Below are 23555 nucleotides of genomic sequence, written 5' to 3'. Positions count from 1 at the left end.
TTTCCAGCCATGACTTCTTATTCATTGTCAAAATAGAAATGGCCAATAAAAAAGAAGAAAAAATAAACATTGCCTTCTCTTCTCATCTTCCAGAACCTAAGAAATCTCCCTTCTTTGACATCAAGCCTGTGTCTATAGATGTCATTGCTGGGGAAAGTGCTGACTTTGAGTGTCACGTTACTGGTGCTCAACCAATGCGAATCACTTGGTCAAAAGACAACAAGGAGATTCGTCCTGGAGGAAACTATACAATTACATGTGTGGGAAACACTCCACACTTGAGAATTCTTAAAGTAGGCAAAGGAGACTCCGGTCAATATACCTGCCAAGCGACCAATGATGTTGGCAAAGACATGTGCTCAGCTCAACTCAGTGTAAAAGGTATCATTACGTGGCATTTGCCAGTATTTGTTCTTTCCCATGTTGTGTCATTGTCTTTGAAAACTTGCTTTAGTTTTTATATGTTTGGGATAAACTAGATCACATTAGATCATGTGTATTAGTGTTGGAAGCAACATTAATTGAAATTCTGTTTTCTCTCTGTATTGTTTGTTAGTGTGTCTCTCAGTGTAATCTTGTCAGTGTTATTTAATTGAAGTTTGTTAAATGTGGTTTCAACTATCCATTCTTTTTTCCTTCTTTCCTTTTATATGGCATTCTGACTTACCATTTTAATCAAATACTTTGATAGTACATTAACTTATATGTTTTAGTTTATCTATCCAAACTATAAAAAACTAACTTATCAATTAAATTATCTATTAAAATATTAGAAGTTTACTTAGTAGAAAAGATAGTATATTTTAGCACAAAGTTCTCGGAAACTGTGTATATTCTTAATAATAAACTAGTGTAAATAGGTATTCACAGAATCTTCAACTGCAAACATAAGCTGTTTTTTCCTTTGACTTACTAGAACCTCCAAAGTTTGTTAAGAAATTAGAAGCTTCAAAAATTGCAAAGCAGGGAGAATCCATCCAACTGGAATGTAGAATAAGCGGTTCCCCTGAAATTAAAGTTGCGTGGTTCCGAAATGACAGTGAACTCCATGAAAGCTGGAAATACAACATGTCCTTCGTGAATTCTATGGCCTTGCTTACCATCAGTGAAGCCAGCACCGAGGACAGCGGGGACTATATCTGTGAGGCTCATAACGGTGTTGGGGACACCAGCTGCAGCACAGCACTGACCGTTAAAGGTTAGACACACTAAGCATTTTTCTTCCTTCTCCTCTAATTTAGATTCTTTCTCAGGAGTGTCCTGAGCTCCAAAATAAAAAGACTAGTTAAGGTGATTTGCTTACAATTCTTAAACTGGTTTTTATGAATTGTCATTTCCTGTGTTAGAATACGCTCATTTGGTCACATCAGGCACACGATGATTCTAGACTCTAAAATTCTTTTTCATTTTTAGTAAGCAAGTGTTCTCATCATCTATCTTCTTTTTTTCTGGTAGCACCTCCTGTTTTCATCCAGAAGCCTTCCCCAGTAGGAGCCCTTAAAGGGTCTGATGTTGTCTTACAATGTGAAATTTCGGGAACTCCCCCATTTGAAGTGGTGTGGATTAAAGATCGAAAGCAAATTCGAAGCAGCAAGAAATTTAAAGTCACTTCGAAAAATTTTGATACAAGTCTTCATATCCTTAATCTTGAAGCCTCTGATGTGGGAGAATATCACTGCAAAGCTGCCAATGAGGTGGGGAGTGACACGTGTGTTTGCACTGTCAAGTTCAAAGGTTTGTATACATGGGCACAAAAACATATGCCTCTTCCTTCATCTTTTCTTGCTTGACCGATAAGGTATATGGCTGTGATGCTCACTTTTTTGTCTAACCACAAATTTCTTTCATTAGAACCCCCACGATTTGTGAAAAAGCTAAGTGACACCTCAACCCTTATTGGGGATGCTGTTGAATTACGGGCCGTAGTGGAAGGTTTCCAGCCCATTTCTGTTGTTTGGCTGAAAGATAAAGGTGAAGTCATCAGAGAGAGTGAAAACACGAGGATTTCGTTCGTTGATAACGTTGCAACCCTCCAACTTGGGAGCCCAGAAGCATCTAATTCTGGAAAATACATTTGCCAAATCAAAAACGATGCTGGAATGAGAGAATGTTCAGCAGTCTTGACTGTACTAGGTTAGTACAGCCTGAGAAAAAAATCAGGTTGAATGACCCACGATCATTCCCTACAAATGTTATTCTTACCAAATAATACATTGATTACACTCTCAGTTTGGAAGATGACTTTGTATTAAGTGCAGTATACTTCTTCTTTTAGAACCAGCCAGAATCATAGAGAAACCAGAACCCATGACTGTCACTACTGGAAACCCTTTTGCACTAGAGTGTGTGGTGACTGGAACACCAGAACTTTCAGCCAAGTGGTTCAAAGATGGAAGAGAATTATCTGCAGACAGCAAACACCACATCACATTTGTCAACAAAGTGGCTTCACTTAAAATCCCTTGTGCAGAAATGAGTGACAAGGGGTTATATAGCTTTGAAGTAAAAAACAGTGTCGGTAAAAGTAACTGCACTGTATCTGTCCATGTTTCGGGTGAGTACTGTGAGGTTTTTATGAATATATCATTTTTTCCTGGGGAAAAAAATACGGCTTCTCTTTAAACAGAAAACTCCCCTTCTCCATGTAGATCGAGTCGTGCCGCCTTCCTTCATCCGTAAGCTGAAAGACATCAGTGCCATCGTGGGGGCCTCGGCAGTTTTGGAGTGTCGAGTCTCTGGCTCAGCCCCCATTTCCGTTGGCTGGTTTCAGGATGGAAATGAGATCATTAGTGGGCCTAAATGCCAGTCCAGCTTTTCAGAAAATGTCTGTGCTTTGAATCTGAGCTTCTTGGAGTCCTCCGACACAGGCATATACACGTGCGTGGCCGCCAACGTGGCCGGGTCTGACGAATGCTCAGCAGTCCTGACTGTTCAAGGTCAGTCCGCAGGGACCAGGCTGCTCCCTGGCTAGCACCTCTGCCATGTGGCTTAGCGCCCGCCTCGCGGGGGATTTCTTTATTTTGCCTTCTTGTGTTGTCTTAGTGTCCCCTTTCTTTAACTGCTCACTTGGATTTCTTGTCTCTCTTGATCTCCCCCACCCCTGGGGTATCTAGAACCACCATCTTTTGAACAAACCCCTGATTCTGTCGAAGTTCTGCCTGGGACGAGCCTCACGTTCACCAGTGTCATCAGAGGCACCCCGCCTTTCAAGGTCAAGTGGTTCAAAGGCAGCCGCGAGCTGGTGTCGGGGGAGTCATGCAGCATCTCTCTGGAGGACTTTGTCACGGAACTGGACTTGTTTGAGGTGGAGCCGTTGCAAAGTGGAGACTATTCTTGCCTCGTGACTAACGACGCGGGCAGTGCTTCCTGTACCACACATCTTTTTGTGAAAGGTTTGCTCTTTTCTCCAAATCGTGTCTCTTTTACATGTTTTCTTTCTGATTCTTTACCTGAAGATGTCAATTTTGCCCACACGTTTTCTCCTTCTAGAACCAGCCACCTTTGTGAAAAGATTGGCTGATTTCAGTGTGGAGACAGGAAGCCCCATAGTCCTTGAGGCCACATACACTGGCACACCTCCCATCTCGGTGAGCTGGATGAAGAATGAGTTCCCCCTTACACAGTCTCAGAACTGCAGTATTACCATGACAGAAAGATCTACGATCCTGGAAATTCTCGACAGCACAATAGAGGATTATGCACAGTACAGCTGCCTGATAGAAAATGAGGCTGGTCAAGATATTTGTGATGCTCTGGTGTCTGTCTTAGGTGTGTTGACAGTTACCTCTTTTCATTGCTCTCTTTTCTTTCTTTTAAAAAACATCCTCTTTGAGTTTGATTGATTGATTGATTGATGACTATCCTTTGTACCTTAGAACCACCTTATTTTATCGAACCTCTGGAGCACGTAGAAGCCACCATTGGAGAACCTGTAACTTTACGGTGTAAAGTGGACGGAACCCCAGAAATTAGAATTTCTTGGTATAAAGAACACACAAAGCTACGATCAGCTCCTGCATATAAAATGCAATTCAAAAATAATGTTGCCTCCTTAGTAATCAACAAAGTGGATCACAGCGACGTGGGAGAGTATACGTGCAAGGCTGAAAACAGCGTGGGGGCAGTGGCTTCGTCATCTGTGCTTGTTATCAAAGGTGATGATGGTTTTCTTTAACAAGTCTTGCTGTGTGTTGACAAATCCCATTTCTTAAAAACATCCCAATTTTAACGGCTTGGGACATGCTGTGGGTGTTTTCTCACTGGTAAATAAGGATCTTCTGTAACTTCTTTACAGAGCGCAAACTCCCACCTTCCTTTGCAAGAAAACTGAAGGATGTTCAAGAGACTCTTGGCTTCCCAGTTGCGTTTGAATGCCGCATCAATGGCTCAGAACCTCTTCAAGTGTCTTGGTATAAGGATGGGGTACTTCTGAAAGATGATGCTAATTTGCAAACATCTTTTGTTCATAATGTAGCAACTCTTCAGATTTTGCAAACTGACCACAGCCACGTTGGTCAGTACAATTGCTCAGCCTCTAATCCTTTTGGGACCGCTTCATCCAGTGCCAGGCTCCTTCTCTCAGGTAAGTAGCTAACACATTACCCTCTTCATCAGAAAGCAGCCTCACTGCTCCAGGCCACCAAAGGACTGGTGCCTCTTAGTTTCTGCTTCGTGTCTAGGAGCATGAAAACTGAAGTCACCATGTTGGTCTTCATTCTTTTCAGAGCATGAAGTGCCTCCTTTCTTTGATCTAAAGCCTGTATCAGTAGATCTTGCTCTTGGAGAAAGTGGTTCTTTTAAATGTCACATAACTGGAACCGCACCGATCAAAATCACTTGGGCCAAAGATAACAGAGAGATTCGCCCTGGAGGCAACTACAAGATGACTTTGGTTGAGAATACTGCCACTCTGACAGTTCTCAAAGTAGGCAAAGGTGATGCTGGGCAGTACACCTGCTACGCAAGCAACGTCGCGGGAAAAGACTCTTGTTCTGCTCATCTGGGTGTACAAGGTACTTGTTCGAGTGAAGTAGCAAGGTCTCATTTCAGTATCATAAAATGTAGGAAGAAGTGTGGGCTTACAAGATATGGTCTAGTAATGAGAAGTGATCGAATGGATCCAGGGACTTCAAAATGGGGTCAAGTTTTTTTAAATTTTTTGTTTAAAAAAAATAAAACTGGCAAAATGTGGACTGAAGGTCCATCTTCAAAAGCTAAAAATAGAGCCTAGAGAGAGAGTGAACAAAAACTTTTCACAGAATTGCAAGAAAATCCAAGTTGGAGAGAAATTATCTTAGGACAGTGAAAGCAAGTTGTCTCGGCTGACTTATTTTCCACAGTAGATTATAAATTAGTGGATTTTGTTCCTCTAGCAGGTAGCAGAGCCCCAAATTTTCAAGCCCTTCAAGAAGAGTCAGGTTGTGTCAACTTCTTTTCCTCCACTAGCACCACTGAAGTAATAGTGGGAGCCAGGGGCTGGGGGCACATCAACATCTGACGTTACCGAAGGCAGCCATGTCTCTCGGTAGCGTGTTCATGGCTGCTGTGGTCAGAAATTAAGTACTTAATGAGCTATTGGTCTAACCCATTAGAGCATTTTTAAAGGCTTTTGTGGCGATAGTTTATAAATATCTAGAAATTAAAATGTAATTAGATTTAGCAGCCCATTTAGTCTATGACATATAGCTAATTATTTTTGTCTCCCAGAACTTAAATTTTTTGCTTCAGTTAATGAAGAAAGCATTGTTCTCCCCACTTCAAAGAGAAATTATGAAGGTTGAAGAAATATCTATTTAAGGCCTATAAGAGAAAGTGGCACTTTAAAAATATTAAGATATCTGACCCAGTTCTGCTATTCTGACTCCTCATGGTACATAACTGATACCTTTGCAGCCATAGAAAATAGACAGTCCTGCACTGGTTTACATACAAGAAAGTAACTAAACTCTCTTAATCCCTGTAAACCTCCGAATGCTTCCACCAGCAGATACATGTGCTGTCTCTGATCTCACGCTAAAGAAGCGATTCCTTTGCTCATAGGAGGATTGCACAATAAGGATTAATGTCTCTTCCTTCTTCTTTTTGTAATAATACTTGATGTGGGTGCTTAAAAAACTAAATGTATTTAATTTTAGGAATTTTCTATTTAGGTGTCACTTAGCTCTTCTTTCTTGAACCGCATCAAGTAAATTTGTTTTCTAGAGCTAAAGACCTCTTGGTTTGACTTCTCACTTCATCCTGAATTATACATGTCTTTTCCATCTCTTCCCTTGTGTTTTCTGTTTTGGTTCCATAGAACCACCCAGGTTCATTAAGAAGCTAGAACCTTCAAGAATTGTGAAACAAGATGAATACACAAGATATGAATGTAAAATAGGCGGGTCTCCAGAAATCAAAGTTTTGTGGTACAAAGACGAGACTGAACTTCAAGAGAGCAGTAAATTCAGAATGTCGTTCGTTGACTCGGTGGCTGTGTTAGAAATGCATGATGTCCGTGTGGAAGACAGCGGAGACTACACGTGCGAGGCCCGCAATGCAGCGGGCAGTGCCAGCAGCAGCACCTCCTTAAAAGTTAAAGGTCAGCTTTTACTCATCTTTGGTGTTTTTCACATTCGCCTCCTCTCTAGTTGTCCTCTCAGTTCCTGTTTGACTCTCCATCACTCTTCTAAACATTGTAAAGGATGTGGTAGAAAATTGGAAGTGATATGTTCTCTCTGTGGTGGAATGGCAAACTGACTCTTACCTGTAACTGCATACTTAGAGAATACATCCTGATTTTCCTTCTTTCCTAACTCAATTACCTTCCAATTTTAGAACCACCCACTTTCCGCAAAAAGCCTCATCCCGTTGAGACCCTGAAAGGAGCTGATGTTCACCTTGAGTGTGAGCTTCAGGGCACACCCCCATTTCAAGTTTCTTGGCATAAAGACAAGAGGGAACTTAGGAGTGGCAAGAAGTACAAGATAATGTCCGAGAACTTCCTTACGAGCGTCCACATCCTGAACGTCGATACTGCAGACGTTGGGGAGTACCAGTGTCGAGCCACAAACGATGTGGGGAGTGACACCTGTGTTGGTTCCATCACTCTGAAAGGTTAGAGTGGCTTCACTCTCTTCTTACTATTTTCCTTCTCATTTCAGTGCTCTGTGGGCCCCTCAGCTATTGCTCCATCCTTTATCATTAGTTGCCTCTCCCAGTTTTCCCTTTTTCCCTTTCCAAATCTTTTTATGTTTAGTGTGCATCCCATTTCTAAATCCTACTAAATACCCTTTCAGGCAGTTTTCCCAAGACGTTTTGACTGGATTTAGAAAGGCAGAGGGACTGAGACATTGAACTCTTTCTGCTTAATACAAACTCTAATGCATCCCTGCTCCCATTCTCCAAAAATGCCTCTTCTATAAGAAGTGGAAACAATGCATGATCACTAATTAGATCCCTTGAGCTCATGACTTTGAGGGAAATACTCTTCACCCCACAAATTTTAAATCCCCAATTTTGCCTTTTTCCCATCAGCACCACCAAGGTTTGTGAAGAAGCCCAGTGATGTTTCTACCATCGTGGGTGAAGAAGTTCAGCTCCAGGCTACTATTGAAGGCGCTGAGCCAATTTCCGTGATGTGGTTCAAAGATAAGGGAGAAGTTGTCAGAGAAAGTGATGACATATGGATTTCTTACTCAGAAAACATTGCAACCCTCCACTTTTCCACAACAGAAATAGCCAATGCCGGGAAATACACCTGTCAGATCAGAAACGATGCCGGAATGCAAGAGTGTTCCACCACACTGTCCATCCTCGGTTAGTGAAAATAGAATGTCACCATGAGAACAAGAACACGCCTACCAGTACCTGTGTCTTCTTGAGTTTTTCAATGTGATTTTAACATCCGAATACAATTTGCCTCTCATTCCAGAGCCTGCAGCGATTGTGGAAAAGCCAGAATCTATCAAAGTTACCACGGGAGATACCTGTACCTTGGAGTGCACAGTCACAGGCACGCCCGAACTCACTACCAAGTGGTTCAAGGATGGAAAAGAGCTGACAAGTGACAGCAAGTATAAAATAAGCTTCTTCAACAAAGTATCTGGCCTCAAGATTATTAACGTGGCGCCCAGTGACAGCGGGGTATACAGTTTTGAGGTGCAAAACCCTGTGGGGAAAGACAGCTGCACAGCCTCAGTTCAAGTTTCAGGTTGGTTGATTGGGTTTTTTGTTTCAGTGTTATCATAGTATAGTTCCTGATTTATGTACATGTGTATGGGCAGCTTCAATTCTAAGGTGGGACGTGAGTCTGACATCCTCTGAATCAGGAAGATCAGAGGTACAATACTTGTAGAGCTAGAAGAAAGCCAAGTCCAAAAGCTCTATCCCTTTCTCTTGGAGGAGTTTCCACGATTCAAGGTAGTGGGAGTAAAACTTAACCCCTGTATAAGGAGTAAGGATACGTGGTCTCATACAATCAGTTATGTTGGAATAATTCTCTACATAATGATTCACAGCAAAGAGAAACCAAAATTCCTAACACATCAACCAGTACATCTTGTTCACTCATTCTCAAGGCTTTCCATTGTGTGAAGCCACAGGGAATTCTTTGATACCCACGCAAAAGAGCCAAGTGGATCTGGAGATATCCCATCAAGAAGACAGTAATTCTCTTTTCAAATTGTTTTATAACTGATGCCCCTTGTTTGTTTGATTTTTATCACATTCAGACCGAACTGTTCCTCCTTCATTCACAAGAAAATTGAAAGAGACCCATGGCCTATCTGGTTCCTCGGTAATAATGGAGTGCAAAGTCTATGGATCACCTCCAATCTCTGTCTCCTGGTTCCACGAAGGAAGTGAGATCAGCAGTGGGAGGAAATACCAGACCACCCTCACGGATAACACTTGTGCTCTGACTGTGAACATGCTGGAAGACTCAGACGCTGGTGACTACACGTGCATAGCTACCAACGCAGCTGGTTCTGATGAGTGCAGTGCTCCTTTGACTGTGAGAGGTCAGTTAAAACTACAGCAAAACAGAACTGCATTTTGTTACTGATTAACCGTTTTTAATCATCAAAATTCGAAAGTATTAAGCTTTTTCTGGTATGTGCTTTTTTGTTTAGAACCACCATCTTTTGTTCAGAAACCCGAGCTCATGGATGTTTTGACTGGAACCAATGTAACTTTCACAAGCATTGTGAAAGGAACACCCCCTTTCAGTGTCAGCTGGTTCAAGGGTAGCAGTGAAATAGTACCAGGGGACAGATGTAATGTGTCTTTGGAGGATTCAGTTGCTGAACTGGAGCTGTTTGATGTAGATGCATCACACAGTGGAGAATATACCTGCATCGTTAGTAACGAAGCCGGCAAAGCTTCTTACACGACACACCTACACGTGAAAGGTTTGTTTGACCGCTGTCCTGCATTTTTTCAGTCGTGTACATGAAGCAACAGACCTGTCCGTATCTGTGTGTATATGTGCTTGACTTCATGTTTTCAATTTCTCTACTCTAGCTCCAGCCAAATTTGTAAAGAAGCTCAATGATTACAGCATAGAGAAAGGAAAACCCCTGATCCTAGAAGGCACATATACTGGAACTCCTCCCATTTCAGTCACATGGAAGAAAAATGGCATAAACATAGCTCCTTCCCAGAGGTGTAATATAACCACAACGGAAAGATCGGCAATTCTGGAAATTCCAAGTAGCACAGTAGAGGATGCAGGACAGTACAACTGCTACATTGAAAATGCTTCTGGGAAAGATTCCTGTTCAGCACAAATACTGATCCTAGGTTTGTTATGATTGTACTTTCCTATATTTATGCATAAATAACCATACCAGCGTGTCTCCTTCGTAACTGATTCCCTCTCTTGGCTACAGAACCACCATATTTTGTCAAGCAATTGGAGCCTGTGAAGGTGACGGTTGGAGATTCTGCCTCTTTACAATGTCAACTTGCTGGGTCCCCTGAAATTGCAGTGTCCTGGTTTAAAGGAGATACAAAATTGAGACCCACTGCTACCTACAAAATGCATTTTAGGAATAATGTTGCTACACTGGTTTTCAACCAGGTCGATACTAATGATAGTGGTGAATATATATGCAGAGCTGAAAACAGTGTGGGAGAAGTTTCTTCATCAACTTTCCTGACTGTTCAAGGTGATTGCAATATTTTTGAAAATGAACAAATGTATGTTTCTTTTGAACAGTATTTTAAAAATCTGGCGAGGGTCTTCTTTTCAGGACAATCTTTCAAAATGCAAAATTTTCTGCTTAAGTAATTCTGTCTACAAGTTAGGAGCTTATCTTTTTCTATCACCTTTATGGAGAGAGATAAAATGACTAATCTTCAGTTGGAAGGATCATGTCATCATTTCAAGAAAAATGAGTAATTGTATTTTTTAAATTCCACCCTATGCGTGTCTCATTCAAATTGCTAGAAAGCAATCTAAAAGTCAGAATCTGCCACATATTGGAGATGTGCCTTAAACCAATCAGTTTCTTTATTGGCTTACATATTTTTATACCTACCATGCATCAGGGTGGCCTCAGAGTGAAACTTTTGCTCCAGAAATTTACCTGCTTTTCCTTGTGGCCAAGTTAATTCAGGAGATGTGAATACCGCCTAATAGTTTTATAAAAATCCTGTTATCTGTATAACAATAATTGTGAGAATATTCAGCACATTGAAAAAGTCCAGAAGCATTCATTACTTAATTTCCATTCCTACAGAACAAAAGCTTCCACCATCATTTTCTCGACAACTGAGAGATGTTCACGAAACGGTCGGGCTGCCCGTTGTCTTTGAGTGCGCCATCAGTGGATCGGAACCTATCTCGGTGTCTTGGTTTAAAGATGGCAGGCCATTGAAAGATGGCCCCAATGTACAAACATCATTTTTAGACAATGTAGCCACTCTCAATATTTTCCAAACAGATCGGAGTTTTGCAGGCCAGTATTCCTGCACGGCTACAAATCCTATAGGTTCTGCTTCTTCCAGTGCCAGACTTGTTCTCACAGGTTTGTGGATTCTTAAACTTCTGTTTCTGTAATTACATTTTTTTTATAGCCAAATTTGAAATTAGGGAAGGAGGATGTGTGTAGATGGGGACGATCAAGGTCTGGAGCCTGCAACCTTGTCTTTCTGCTCTCCTCTTAGAGGGGAAGAACCCACCCTTCTTCGACATCCCTCTTGCCCCTGTGGATGCTGTGGTGGGAGAGAGCGCAGACTTTGAGTGCCACGTTACTGGGACACAGCCAATAAAGGTCGCCTGGGCCAAAGACAACAGAGAGATACGAAGTGGCGGAAACTACCAGATCAGTTACCTGGAAAACAGTGCCCATCTGACAATCCTGAAAGTAGACAAAGGAGACTCTGGCCAGTACACCTGCTATGCTGTCAATGAAGTGGGAAAGGACTCCTGCACAGCTCAGCTCAATATAAAAGGTACCTTGGTATATCATATCCGAAGGGTGCAGTTTTTATTAGGACAAATGATATTTATGGCATTTTAAAACAAATGACATAAAAATGTTTCAAAGGAAATAAGTTTCTCTAGAGAAAAAGTGATCTTTTTAAAATCTGTATTTCTCTAAAAGTTTTATATATCCTACATAGCACTAAGACCACCCTCCCTATTTCTTTTAACAAATATCTGATTTTGTAACTGGCCATAAATTATTCTTATCATTTATCCTATAAATCAAAGAATAATCTTGTGGAAGGAGGCCAAAATGTTAAGGAACGTACACTGATACACTGTGTTTGATTGATCAGCTTTGACTTTGAACTAAAAATATGACTTCTCTTTCTTGGAAAACTTCCTATTAATAACCTACTTTTGGATTCCGTTTCATATATCCTTGAACTTTCTTACAGAGCGGCTCATCCCACCAAGTTTCACTAAAAAACTTTCGGAGACAGTAGAAGAAACAGAAGGGAATTCTTTCAAACTCGAGGGCCGTGTTGCTGGCTCCCAGCCTATAACTGTTGCCTGGTACAAAAACAATATAGAAATCCATGCAACACCCAACTGTGAAATCACCTTCAAGAACAACGCACTTCTGCTGCAAGTCAGGAAGGCGGGCGTGGGCGACGCTGGTCTGTACACGTGCAAAGTGTCAAACGACGCAGGCTCTGCTCTGTGTACGTCTTCAATCATCATCAGAGGTGAGTCACTTTCACAGCCCCCAGACGTTGGGTTTTCCTTTCCTGCCAGTTAGACAGTTGTGTGTGTTTGTTCTGACATCTTAACCCAGTAAGTTATAACAGATATAAATCTATATTATTTAATTGATTTGCCACAATTGCACATATTTAATAAAAATATGTATTATTTGTAATATAATTACGTGGCCCAGCAAAGTAGTATCATATAATAAATGGACTGTATCTTAGCTTGTAAATCATATCCTAAAATTTTCTCAGGTAGTTAGAAGTCTAAGTCTACTTTGAAATTCATGCATAAGTGACATATAAATTTTTATGAAGCACATTTGTTTTGAAATTTAAAAAAATTTTATCATTGAATATTGCATTAGCTTTGCTTATTATGAGTTCTATCACATTCTGAAACATTCTCTTTTCTAAGGATATTTCTCCAGGATTACTGTCTGACATGTATTGCCCAAAGCTTTTAGCCTGTAAATGAATATTAATCTCATACAAAAGGGTAAAATTTGCTCAAAAAGAAAAACAAGGTGTGTGGAAGTATGTTGCATATCATTATGAATAAATACACAGTCATAGCTTGAGGCAAAGAAATAGACTGTATTGTTTAAGGAGACCTTCTGATCCTCTAACCATAATGGCTTCATCTAGATAATTTTGTTGCAGTTCATCAAAATCACTTTACAGGCTAACCTCCTTGAAAAGCTAGGACTAAATTACCAACTCTGATGGTCTAGCTGGCCATTTCAGGGTGCACAGACAATAGGTTAATATAATTAATAGATTAATATTACTAAGAAGCTAATATCATTACCTTATAATTCAAATTTCATCACTCATTTAATAGGACTTAAACGCATTTAGTTTCAAACACATTTAGTAAAACGAAAAACATGTGCTTAGTGGTGACATATATTCATGATTCACATTCAAGATGGCTTTGCTATTGAGTAGATAAATAATTTCTGTAGAATTCTGAGGCTTTCTATATGTAGAATTTTAATTCAATAAAATCATTACGTAATACCGGGTTATTCATGACCTTCCTATCATATTATTTTTGTCTTCTTCATTGGTTTTCAGTTGCACATTTGAGCTTCAGCCCCTAATTCCTTTGGGCAAAGATTGGATTTTAAATGCTACTGTAGCTGCCTTTAATAGCAAAAGATGAACATCAGAGAAAATCACATATTAAGATGTGGGCTCATGGATTACTCAGTGGTTGGCTTTCTAACCAAGGGGTTAGCAAGCCCTGCATATCATGAGCAGAATTCTCCAATAAGCCCTTAGTTTTTAGGGTTCAGTGAAAATCCACCTGCGTGCAGGTTTGAGAAAACCAACAGTGTGCTCTATGACACCAAAGTTTATAGTAACTGCCAGTGCAATGTTTGCAGTGCTTAATCAGGACACAGATGCTGGGGTAATTCATGGGCAGCATGGCTCTATTCTTTGCTTGTTTTTAAACCTTTTTCTGTTTTTAAAATCCAACAAAGGTAACTAATGTTTTCAGAGAGAAAGGCACAAGATTAATTTCTACTCTAGAAACCAGTGCTACCTATGAGAGGCAAAAGTTGTCTCTTTTCTAGGATTTAATGTTCCTCATGAAGATACCTTTTTAATTCTAGAACCGAAGAAGCCACCTGTGTTTGACCAACACCTTACTCCAGTAACAGTGACTGAAGGAGAATTCATGCAGCTCAGCTGCCATGTCAGGGGATCAGAACCGATCAGGATCCAGTGGTTGAAGGCTGGCAGGGAAATAAAGCCCTCAGACAGATGCAGCTTCAGCTTTGCTAATGGGACTGCTGTGCTGGAACTCAAGGATGTGGCTAAAGGAGATGCAGGAGATTATGTGTGTAAAGCTTCCAACGTGGCTGGAAGTGACACTTCCAAATCAAAAGTGACCATTAAAGGTACAGACACCTCGAAACTTATTTGGATGAAGTCAACTGCTCGCGTTTATTTGCTTTGCACAATTTAAATGAGTTCAATTATATTTCTAGAAATATCAGTTATTGCTCATTTGCAATTTGTAACCTGCTTATTATAATTGAAATATTAGATAATTTAATGGCAATAATTTCCAGACAGACTTTCTGAAAGCACCCCAGGTTCATATTTCTTGACCCACTTTTCACCATATCCAGGAGGATGTAACTAAGTGAAGTTCCAAAAATGATGCTGTAATACTGTGACCTAAGGTAGCCTGATGCTGTACCCCTGAAGGAAATCTGTAGAAAAGCCAAGTCTAGGAATACAGAATTTGATACTGTTAATGTGATTGTAGTCCAGTCTGCAGGTAATAGCTGCAACTGGTTATAAATGTCTCTGAAACTGCTTTATCTTCTATAATCCACTCTCATGTAGAGTTCATGTGATTTATGACACTTCCAAACTCCTAAAGCTTATTTTTCAAAGGAAATTATTACAATTTTAAGGTAATTGTGATAACAAAACATGTAAAATGCAAATTTTTTTCTAGACAAACCAGCTGCTGTCCCAGCAGCTAAGAAAGCAGCGGTAGACGGAAAACTCTTCTTCATATCAGAACCTCAGAGTATCAGAGTTGTCGAAAGTAAGTACTTCATGAAAAGTACATACTCATCTATCGTGTGCCTTTTACTACTGATTTAATTTCAGAAAAACTGATTTTGGAAAATTAAATTTGTGACTGATTTGTTTTCATCATTCCTTAGAAACCACTGCCACATTCATTGCAAAAGTTGGAGGTGATCCAATTCCAAATGTTAAATGGACAAAAGGGAAATGGAGACAGCTGAACCAAGGAGGTCGCATTTTCATCCACCAGAAAGGTGACGAAGCAAAGCTGGAGATTCGAGACACCACAAAAACCGACTCTGGATTGTACCGATGTGTTGCGTTTAATAAACATGGTGAAATTGAAAGTAATGTTAATCTACAGGTGGATGAGAGGAAGAAACAAGAGAAAATTGAAGGAGACCTTAGAGCAATGCTGAAAAAGTAAGTTCAGTAAAACACCACACACAATAATGTACTGTTCACAAAAAGGGTCTCTCAAGAAGCATGGACCGTCCCCTCAAGGTTCCAGATTGTGAAAGAACATAAGCATATAGACATTTTAACAGAAACAGATAAGCAAATACACAATATTTGGGTGCAAGTTAGTGGTACATGAATATCAGTATCTGCATAATCATGAGAAAGTTTTGAGAATGAGGTAAATTTTTATTAAAATTTTGAACAAAGGAAGTGGCTTATAGAAAAACCCGTGTGTGTGTCGGCATGACATTTTTGTTCCTTTGTGTAATTTCTCATGCTCTGAATGGCTTTCTAGATCAGCTGTTTTAGACATTTTCCACAATTACGAGTAATTTCAGTACCAATTATATTTCAGCAACATTGTTAATCAATTAATCAACATTTGATTTCTACACATCTTTTCCATGATATGATATATATTCTTTATGAGTGCTTTCCATTGCTCTTATTGTTTTTCCTTTTAATTCTTTGATTAACCCTTTTTATTGTGAAGTTTACAAGAATATTTGTTATTCACAAACTCTTTGATCAGATTTGTATACTTTCATGACAGTTCCAGCCTTAATCCACTGCATCTCCAAACCCACATTTTTGGTTTGTTTCACGGTTAACATGGTAAAATTAATAGTTCTTGAATAAAGGACATAGAACTAGTCCTCTGTGAAAAAAATTAATTACAGTTATAATCCTTGAATAATGATAGACAATTCAAAATAAGTAGAAGACAGGTGATTCATGTTTATTTCTCTTTTTTTGGATTATAAATAACAAAAACTTGCTTCTCGCAGTTTTGAAGACTGGAAGTCCAAGATCAAGGTGCTGGCAGATTCAGTGTCTGGCGGGAGCCCACTTCCTGGTCCATCGACAACAGTCTTCTACTGTAGCCTCACATGTCCTAAGAGACCTATGTTTATTTCTTATTTCACTTAGGACTCCAGCCTTAAAGAAAGGAGCTGGAGAAGAAGAGGAAATTGATATCATGGAACTTCTCAAAAATGTTGATCCAAAAGAATATGAAAAATATGCCCGCATGTACGGAATCACTGACTTCCGGGGTCTTCTTCAAGCATTTGAATTGCTAAAGCAAAGCCAAGAAGAAGAGACACATAGATTGGTATGATCTTTTGTTAATAGTATCATCTTGAAAATTTCACATTTGAAACATCTAACATATGCACTTCGAATGTCCAGAACCCTACAGTTGTATAAGAACATTTAATAAAAGCCTAAGCAGCATCAAGAATGGAAACTGAATGTAATCGTGCATCCTCTAATTCAAAGTTTATTTCATATGGAATACTTAATACTTTTCTTTTCTCTTCAGGAAATTGAGGAAATAGAGAAGTCAGAGAAGGAAGAAAGGGAATTTGAGGAGCTTGTGTCATTTATTCAGCAAAGGCTATCCCAGACAGAGGTAAACTGAATTATGCTGATCACAAAATGAACAAATTATTACTGGCAATTACAACGGAAGGAGTGACTAATGCATTTTAATTCTTTACTCTCCTAGCCTGTCACTCTGATCAAGGACATTGAAAATCAGACAGTTTTGAAAGATAACGATGCTGTGTTTGAAATTGACATTAAGATTAATTATCCAGAAATCAAGCTTTCATGGTACAAAGGGACTGAAAAACTGGAACCCAGTGATAAATTTGAAATAAGCATTGATGGTGATCGACATACACTCAGAGTCAGAAACTGTCAACTTAAAGATCAGGGCAATTATAGATTGGTGTGTGGTCCACACATCGCTAGTGCTAAACTAACTGTAATTGGTAAGTAGAGGAGTTTAAAAAAAAAACTTGTGAGATTAGTTTACTGTTGAGTGTATCACATGTGATATTGAACAAAATGTGAATTGTATCATCCCAACAGAGCCTGCTTGGGAACGGCATCTTCAGGATGTTACTTTGAAAGAAGGCCAGACTTGCACCATGACATGCCAGTTTTCTGTGCCTAATGTAAAATCAGAATGGTTCAGAAATGGCAGAATCTTTAAACCCCAAGGTAGATATAAGACTGAAGTGGAACATAAAGTCCATAAGCTGACCATTGCAGATGTTCGAGCAGAAGACCAGGGCCAGTACACCTGCAAATACGAAGACCTTGAAACTTCAGCAGAGCTCAGAATTGAAGGTGGGTGACAGACCACGGCTGGAGTTACTACAGCATGGGTCAGTGGCAAATGTTGTGCAGGACCTCTGCAACCCTGCCGTCAGATGTGTCTCAAAGTGTTCGTGTGTGCTCATTTCCCAACACACAAAACTCATAGCATTCACTCACATCTCAAAATTCATACAAAATCAAAAGGGAAGTGTTCACATAAATGCCACTTCTTTTGCATAGTTCTTCTTTTTTTTTTTTTTTTGACCAGAAGCAGATTTCAGTCCAAACTGAGAAATGACTTTCTAACAGTTATTTCTGGTAATCCAAACTGAGAAATGACTTTCTAACAGTTATTTCTGGTAAATTTCATAATTCTGCTAAATCCAGGAATTCTTTACAAATCTACTAAACTCCATAATTCTCATATCTATGATTTTGAATCCTAGAAAGAAATCTTGGAACGAACCAGATTTCATGGCTGTCTAGAGGATTTTGGCTAGAAGTTGACATTTTGTTTATAGGAATCAGTCTGACTCTATCTATATGAAACTTTATAAAATTAACAACATATGTGATGTGTGATTAGCAGCTATTTAAAAAAAATAATTATTTCCTAAGAATATCACATTCCAGCCTTCTGAATCTCTGAAATGAAGTGGAATCTCAGGATTTAGGTGCCACAATATTTGTTTCCTAATCGTGGATTGCAGGCACTGTCCGGAGACATCCTGAAGCTGTATTCAGCAACATTTGACTCTGTTGATAGCCTCTGCTTCCAGGTGTTGGAGCCCATTGAGAGCTGTTGAAATAACAACCATATGACTTCTTAGTTACATAACTATTTCAACTTTTCTGACTTGCTTTCCAGTCGATAGCAAGGTTGTAGTTTACATTCAAAAATTTTAAATAGTTTTCAATTTAAAGGATCCAGTTGAAACCACTTATTTTAAAAACTAATCGCATATTTTTGTACGATCCTTAAAAAAAAGCTCACCAGAGTACGTATGACATCTAAGATGTTCATTCCAGCCTTCCAGATACAATTTTGCAGAAAGACCTCCACTCCAGCCCATTCTACTAAACACCCTGCTGTCCCCAGTGGATGGACTCCATGCCTGCCCCAAGGTGCTTGCAAAGCAGGTTTCAGAACCCTTGAAAATGAATCCTTTGAAATTTAGAAGTACAGATTTCCTATTAAGTTTGAAATTATTTCACAGGAGTTATACAGGTCAACTAATAAGCAATTCTAAATCCTGAATAGCAAGCAGAATTATTTTACAGAGGAAAGGAAGAATTTCAGGGGGAATAAAGTATACAGTAAAATTAAGTTTATGTTCCGTTTATTTAGAACCTCCCATTTCACTAACATTTTTCAAGTTTAAATTTGACTTTGGGGTATAAGCACCCTGGACTATTGCCTTCATGTAAGTATTTTAAGGACTTTCAAGGATTTCTTTACACTTTCATACTTTGATCCTGTAGGAATACACTGAAATCTTGGGATAATTTTTTGTTACTGATGCAAAGAAGTGCACTTTCTTCTTGTTTTATATTTTCAGCCTTTTTTCTGCTATTTTCCAGTTGGATAAAAAGATGGAGACTTTAAACGTCTTGGGGGGAAAGCACAGCGAAAGAAATTCTTCCCTGTGCAATCTAACTTTGAACTCTTTTTGTACTTAAACAGCTGAACCAATTCAGTTTACGAGGCGCATACAGAACATCGTGGTGAGTGAACATCAATCTGCCACCTTCGAGTGTGAAGTGTCCTTTGATGACGCCATTGTAACATGGTACAAAGGGCCAACAGAACTGACCGAGAGCCAGAAATACAACTTTAGGAATGATGGTCGGTGCCATTATATGACCATCCACAACGTGACCCCAGATGACGAAGGTAACTTAATAGACAGTGTCCCTGTGAATTTAGAATTTAAACTTTGTTTTTAGATTTCTGTCCTAGTTTACCCTTAAACGTTGTAATTCTATCTAGATTACTTTTTTAGGAAAGAGGAATATAAATAAGTACTTGCTGTTTGGAAATAAAGAAATGTTATTTGCAAACATATCAGAAAGCAAGCGTTTTGTGATTTTTTCCCTTAGGTGTCTACTCAGTAATTGCTCGACTGGAGCCGAGAGGTGAAGCCAGAAGCACAGCAGAGCTGTACTTAACAACTAAAGGTCAGAGAACAAAACACCCCATTAAAATCACACGGCCATCTGAAACAAAGTAGCCTGCCAAGACCATTCTCAATTTTAAAAAACATCATTTTTTTTTTCTTTTGCAGAAATCAAACTTGAGATGAAGCCTCCAGGTAAGTTAAAAAAAAAAAATCAATCCTCGCTTACAATACATTTAGTGTAATTTTGTAAATAATAGAAGCCAAACGAACATATCTACAAATACGATTTCTTTTTTTCAACAGAATGTTTTTCAGGAAAATAATACATGTTAGGCTTTGTGAGTTTGGGAAATTAGAGGTTCTGAGGTCACATTCAGCTGCTATCTAGTATCAAGCCAAACGATGTGGCCATAGAACAAAACACATCTTCATAGGGAATAGATTTGCCTGTGTGGTTACACACAAAAGAATCTTAATATCTTTGTGTCTGCATATTAGATTCTGCTGTTGGAAATGCCTGGCAGTCAAACACACCTTAGTTGTCTAATAAATATCTGTGTCTTCAGTCTCTCTGTGCTTATCATTATTAAATGTCCCTTTCAGACATTCCTGATTCCAGAGTTCCAATCCCCACCATGCCTATCAGAGCGGTGCCACCAGAAGGTAAGTCCCAGCGCGCGACTCCTGAGCCTGAAGCGGCAGTACTCCACCCCCCCCAACCCCGCCAGGACATTACCTACGCCAAACCGCAGCATAAAGCAAGAATAAACCCATCCACGTCATCTTCGCCTGTGTGATTACAAATCAAAGCAAAAGAGTAGTTACAGTTATAAATAAGTGCTATTTTTATTCTGATTGATGAATTGGTACTCTAACACTTTTGAAGTACTGCAAGAAATGCATGAGACTTTTCATTGTATTTCACACAAAATAAGAAACCAAACCATGTTACTTATAATGGCATTTATTTTCTTCAGAAATTCCTCCTACGGCTGTTCCTCCTATCCCTCTGTTGCTACCATTACCTGAAGAAAAGAAACCACCAGCAAAACGTATTGAAGGTATTACATGTTATTTGCCTGGATGTCAAAATAGAGAATGTAACTATTGCAGACCTAGAAAATTGTTTAATGAAACACGTTGGCCCTCTAGTGGTCAGCAGGTTGAACTGCCTTTTAAAATGTGAATTATTTGCTCTAAGTATTAACTAAGTTATGTGAGACATGCGCCTAAAAGTCTGAAAATCATCAGACAAACCAAATACGATGTTTAATATTAAAATATTTTTAAAGAAATAACTTAAGCATTAGTGGCAAACTGATTACACATTTCATATTTTCCTAACTACAATACATAACAATAAAATGATAGAATCAAATTCTAGTGAAGCTTATAGAAATAAAACATATTAGGTATAGTCAAGGTGAAGATTATAGCTTGTGTTTTTTCTCAGTTACACTATTAGCTACTTTTTAAAATTCACCATTTTATACAAAAATTATGATTTAAAATATTTTTGATAGATTTCATTTTTCTTTAAGCTAAAGAAAGAGCTCTCCAGTAAACTCTTGAGTGTGCCAGAGAATTGTCTTTTTCAAATGTTTTAATAGATAAATTATACTATTTGTGTCACCAAGCTGCTCAACTAATTAGTCATCAGACTTCCTTTCCAGAGTTCTGGGGAGTTCAGACTTGCTGTTAGAATTCTCCCAGCATCATCAGGAAAAAAATTCTACATGTCAAAGTCACATTTTTCCAAAGCCAAGCCACCATTACTGTAGTGGTTTCCCAGGGTTTGACTCGCTAGTCCCCTAATAACCACTGCAATTGGTGTCAAAAGCTTGAGCTAATTTTCAGTCAGCTTCAGGGGAAATTCAGTTTAAAAAAAAGGACACTTCCAGCTTTATGACTCAATAACAAAGAAAAACATTTTTTTAAATTTATATGAATATAGTTAACTATATTTCATCTACTTCTGATAGCAAAAAGGAGCAAGAATCAAAATTCGTAAAATGGATTTCCACTTCTATTTGTTGTCAGGAATAATAATTTATCTTAATGATTTATTCTTTGAGTGTTAGTGTCAACATGACTAAGTTTAAATACCCAGTGGGAAACTTGAGAAATTAAATTGTGCTTTAAAAATGCAAAACAGTGTTATTTATTCATGAGTACTAGGAGCCATAATCAAGTTATGGTCAGGGACCACGATCAGGGTATAATGTCAGCAACAGTAAAAGAAAGTTTCCACCTTATAGCATAGATAGGACTTTACTGTTACTAATTCACTTCTTAGTCTTTTTCCTGACATATTTAAAGTGTTCTTACCTAAGTGAAACAAAGAAGAAAAGATGTACCTTTTCTATTCATGATATCACTTAGGCTCACCCTAGATGTTTCGAAAACTTTAAGCAAGTATAAAATCAGTGAAGATGTAAAATCACCCTACATATTCTCTCTCCTTCCAAAAAAGTTTTCTGCTTTCAAGTCCGAGGTCTTTCTGAAACAGGTGTCTTGGAATAATGTGCAGAGTCTCTTGTTACCATCAAAACATGTGAAAAAAATAAACCATTTCAATAAACCTCCTAGTTTCCTGAAAACATTTTAGTAATTTACATCTGATATCTCATTTTTCAGTGACCAAAAAGGCTGTGAAGAAAGATGCTAAAAGAGTCGCAAAGCCCAAAGAGGCACCACCTGAAGGTAGTACAGTTAATCAAAATTCAGTCTTACTGCCTTTCTCTTGGTTAACATTTAAATCCCAAATAGTGGAAGAGAGAGGAAGGGTAAGAGTGTGAATTCACAAAATGGTACCGTATCCTTCACTCATTCTCACCCTCCTCTTTGACTCAGTTTTTACTTTTTCTTTCTCAACTTTCTTGCCACACCCCTTTTTTCTTCCCCTGTCCCCTTGTGCCTGTGTCTGCCCATAGCACCCAATGGCAACACTAGAGAGTTCTTCTTATCTCTGGATGGTAATTTAAAGAAGGCAACAGCTGGTCTAGTACAACAGCTTGTCTTGATCGAGTCGCACCAATAGAAGGTCAAGGGCTGGTGCTGGTTTCAAGGGGCGGCTCCAGCCAAAGTCAGCATCCTTCCTGGTTCACCTGAGCTAAATGCCAGTACTTACAGAAAAAAAAAAAAAAAAGAACTATTTTGCAGGAGGACCAATTTAATGACTATTTTTTCTTTATCCTAGAAAGTTTTTAGGAAGAAAATTGGATAACTAGGTTTAAACAAATATTTTTCTCCAAGAAAGCTATTTGGCTAAGATTAGAGCACAGGAACCTCCTAACAGGAGAATCCAGGAGCACAAAGCACCATTCACTGAGACTTCTTTCTGATTGGTGATTTGTGAAACATTATAGAATAAGAAGCAGCTCAAAAGCCTGGACTTTACTGTTATTCACTGAAAAAATTAAACACGCGTTATTTTTTAGCATTAGGCATATTGAATATTCTCATGTTTCATGTTAATTTAAAGTGTTTTAAATCAACCTAAACTAATAAAATTTCAGCCTCCCTGCATTCTCATTAATACAGCATTGCATAGCATTTCTGGGGAGCTAAATTTGGACATTATATAAGTCTTTGATATATGACTAGTAGCATCAGGTCATACACGTGACTAATAAGGGTGTGCAAGGTTAGTAAGCATTAAAAAATGCATAATCTAAAAATAAATGTCTGCTTTATGTTTTTACAGTCCCAGAGGTTGCCAAGAAGCCCCCACCTCCTACTGCTTTAATTCCAGCAAAAGGTAAATGCAATTACTAAATTATTAAATATTTGACTCTATTTCTGAGAGCTGCATCTCTGCATTGTATTCTTATTTCTGTGTATCAGGCTTCTCACTTCCTGCAAAGTTGTAGCATCTCCTCTGCTCTAGTAAAATTAGCATTAGCAGGGATGGCTACTACCTGTTGCTCTGATACCAGGAAAGGAAACACAGGCAGACGTTTGTGCAGCCTCAGGGCAAGGAGCACGGGGAAAGAAGTGCTGAGGGCTAGAGAGGGAGGGGTCACCCCTGATTGTTTCAGCTGTAGCTAAGGCAAATGTTAAGAATCATATAAATAATGTTAGCCTTCATTTTCTTTAAGTTGTTCTATAAAAGCAATGGATTGATTTGGTTACATAATTCTAAATATT

General features: G+C 38.9%; 1 protein-coding gene across 50 annotated transcripts in view; it reads left to right on the top strand.

Moving 5' to 3' along the window:
* Positions 1-23555, top strand: part of TTN (titin) — a 269971-nt gene that overhangs the window by 83494 nt on the left and 162922 nt on the right. For 49 of the 50 annotated variants that reach the window (XM_032479832.1, XM_032479831.1, XM_032479812.1 and 46 more), the window contains 36 exons: positions 94-381; positions 917-1198; positions 1456-1734; positions 1852-2133; positions 2276-2554; positions 2649-2936; positions 3114-3392; positions 3490-3768; positions 3876-4154; positions 4295-4582; positions 4725-5012; positions 6296-6577; positions 6814-7092; positions 7513-7794; positions 7910-8188; positions 8709-8996; positions 9108-9386; positions 9499-9777; positions 9867-10145; positions 10719-11006; positions 11146-11433; positions 11866-12156; positions 13782-14069; positions 14639-14731; positions 14853-15138; positions 16108-16291; positions 16502-16591; positions 16688-16955; positions 17056-17316; positions 18971-19180; positions 19387-19464; positions 19572-19598; positions 20010-20069; positions 20384-20467; positions 22044-22109; positions 23113-23166. In XM_032479832.1, coding sequence (XP_032335723.1) covers positions 94-381; positions 917-1198; positions 1456-1734; positions 1852-2133; positions 2276-2554; positions 2649-2936; positions 3114-3392; positions 3490-3768; positions 3876-4154; positions 4295-4582; positions 4725-5012; positions 6296-6577; positions 6814-7092; positions 7513-7794; positions 7910-8188; positions 8709-8996; positions 9108-9386; positions 9499-9777; positions 9867-10145; positions 10719-11006; positions 11146-11433; positions 11866-12156; positions 13782-14069; positions 14639-14731; positions 14853-15138; positions 16108-16291; positions 16502-16591; positions 16688-16955; positions 17056-17316; positions 18971-19180; positions 19387-19464; positions 19572-19598; positions 20010-20069; positions 20384-20467; positions 22044-22109; positions 23113-23166 — 8274 coding nt within the window. The remainder of the gene's footprint in view (positions 1-93; positions 382-916; positions 1199-1455; positions 1735-1851; positions 2134-2275; positions 2555-2648; positions 2937-3113; positions 3393-3489; positions 3769-3875; positions 4155-4294; positions 4583-4724; positions 5013-6295; positions 6578-6813; positions 7093-7512; positions 7795-7909; positions 8189-8708; positions 8997-9107; positions 9387-9498; positions 9778-9866; positions 10146-10718; positions 11007-11145; positions 11434-11865; positions 12157-13781; positions 14070-14638; positions 14732-14852; positions 15139-16107; positions 16292-16501; positions 16592-16687; positions 16956-17055; positions 17317-18970; positions 19181-19386; positions 19465-19571; positions 19599-20009; positions 20070-20383; positions 20468-22043; positions 22110-23112; positions 23167-23555) is intronic. The other variant, XM_032479785.1, reaches the window with a different exon arrangement.

The sequence above is a fragment of the Camelus ferus genome, chromosome 5, assembly GCF_009834535.1.
Source record: "Camelus ferus isolate YT-003-E chromosome 5, BCGSAC_Cfer_1.0, whole genome shotgun sequence".
In the NCBI taxonomy this organism is placed as follows: Eukaryota; Metazoa; Chordata; class Mammalia; order Artiodactyla; family Camelidae; genus Camelus; species Camelus ferus.
The sequence above is the reverse complement of the archived record's forward strand: the minus strand, read 5'-3'. Positions and strand labels throughout refer to the sequence as shown.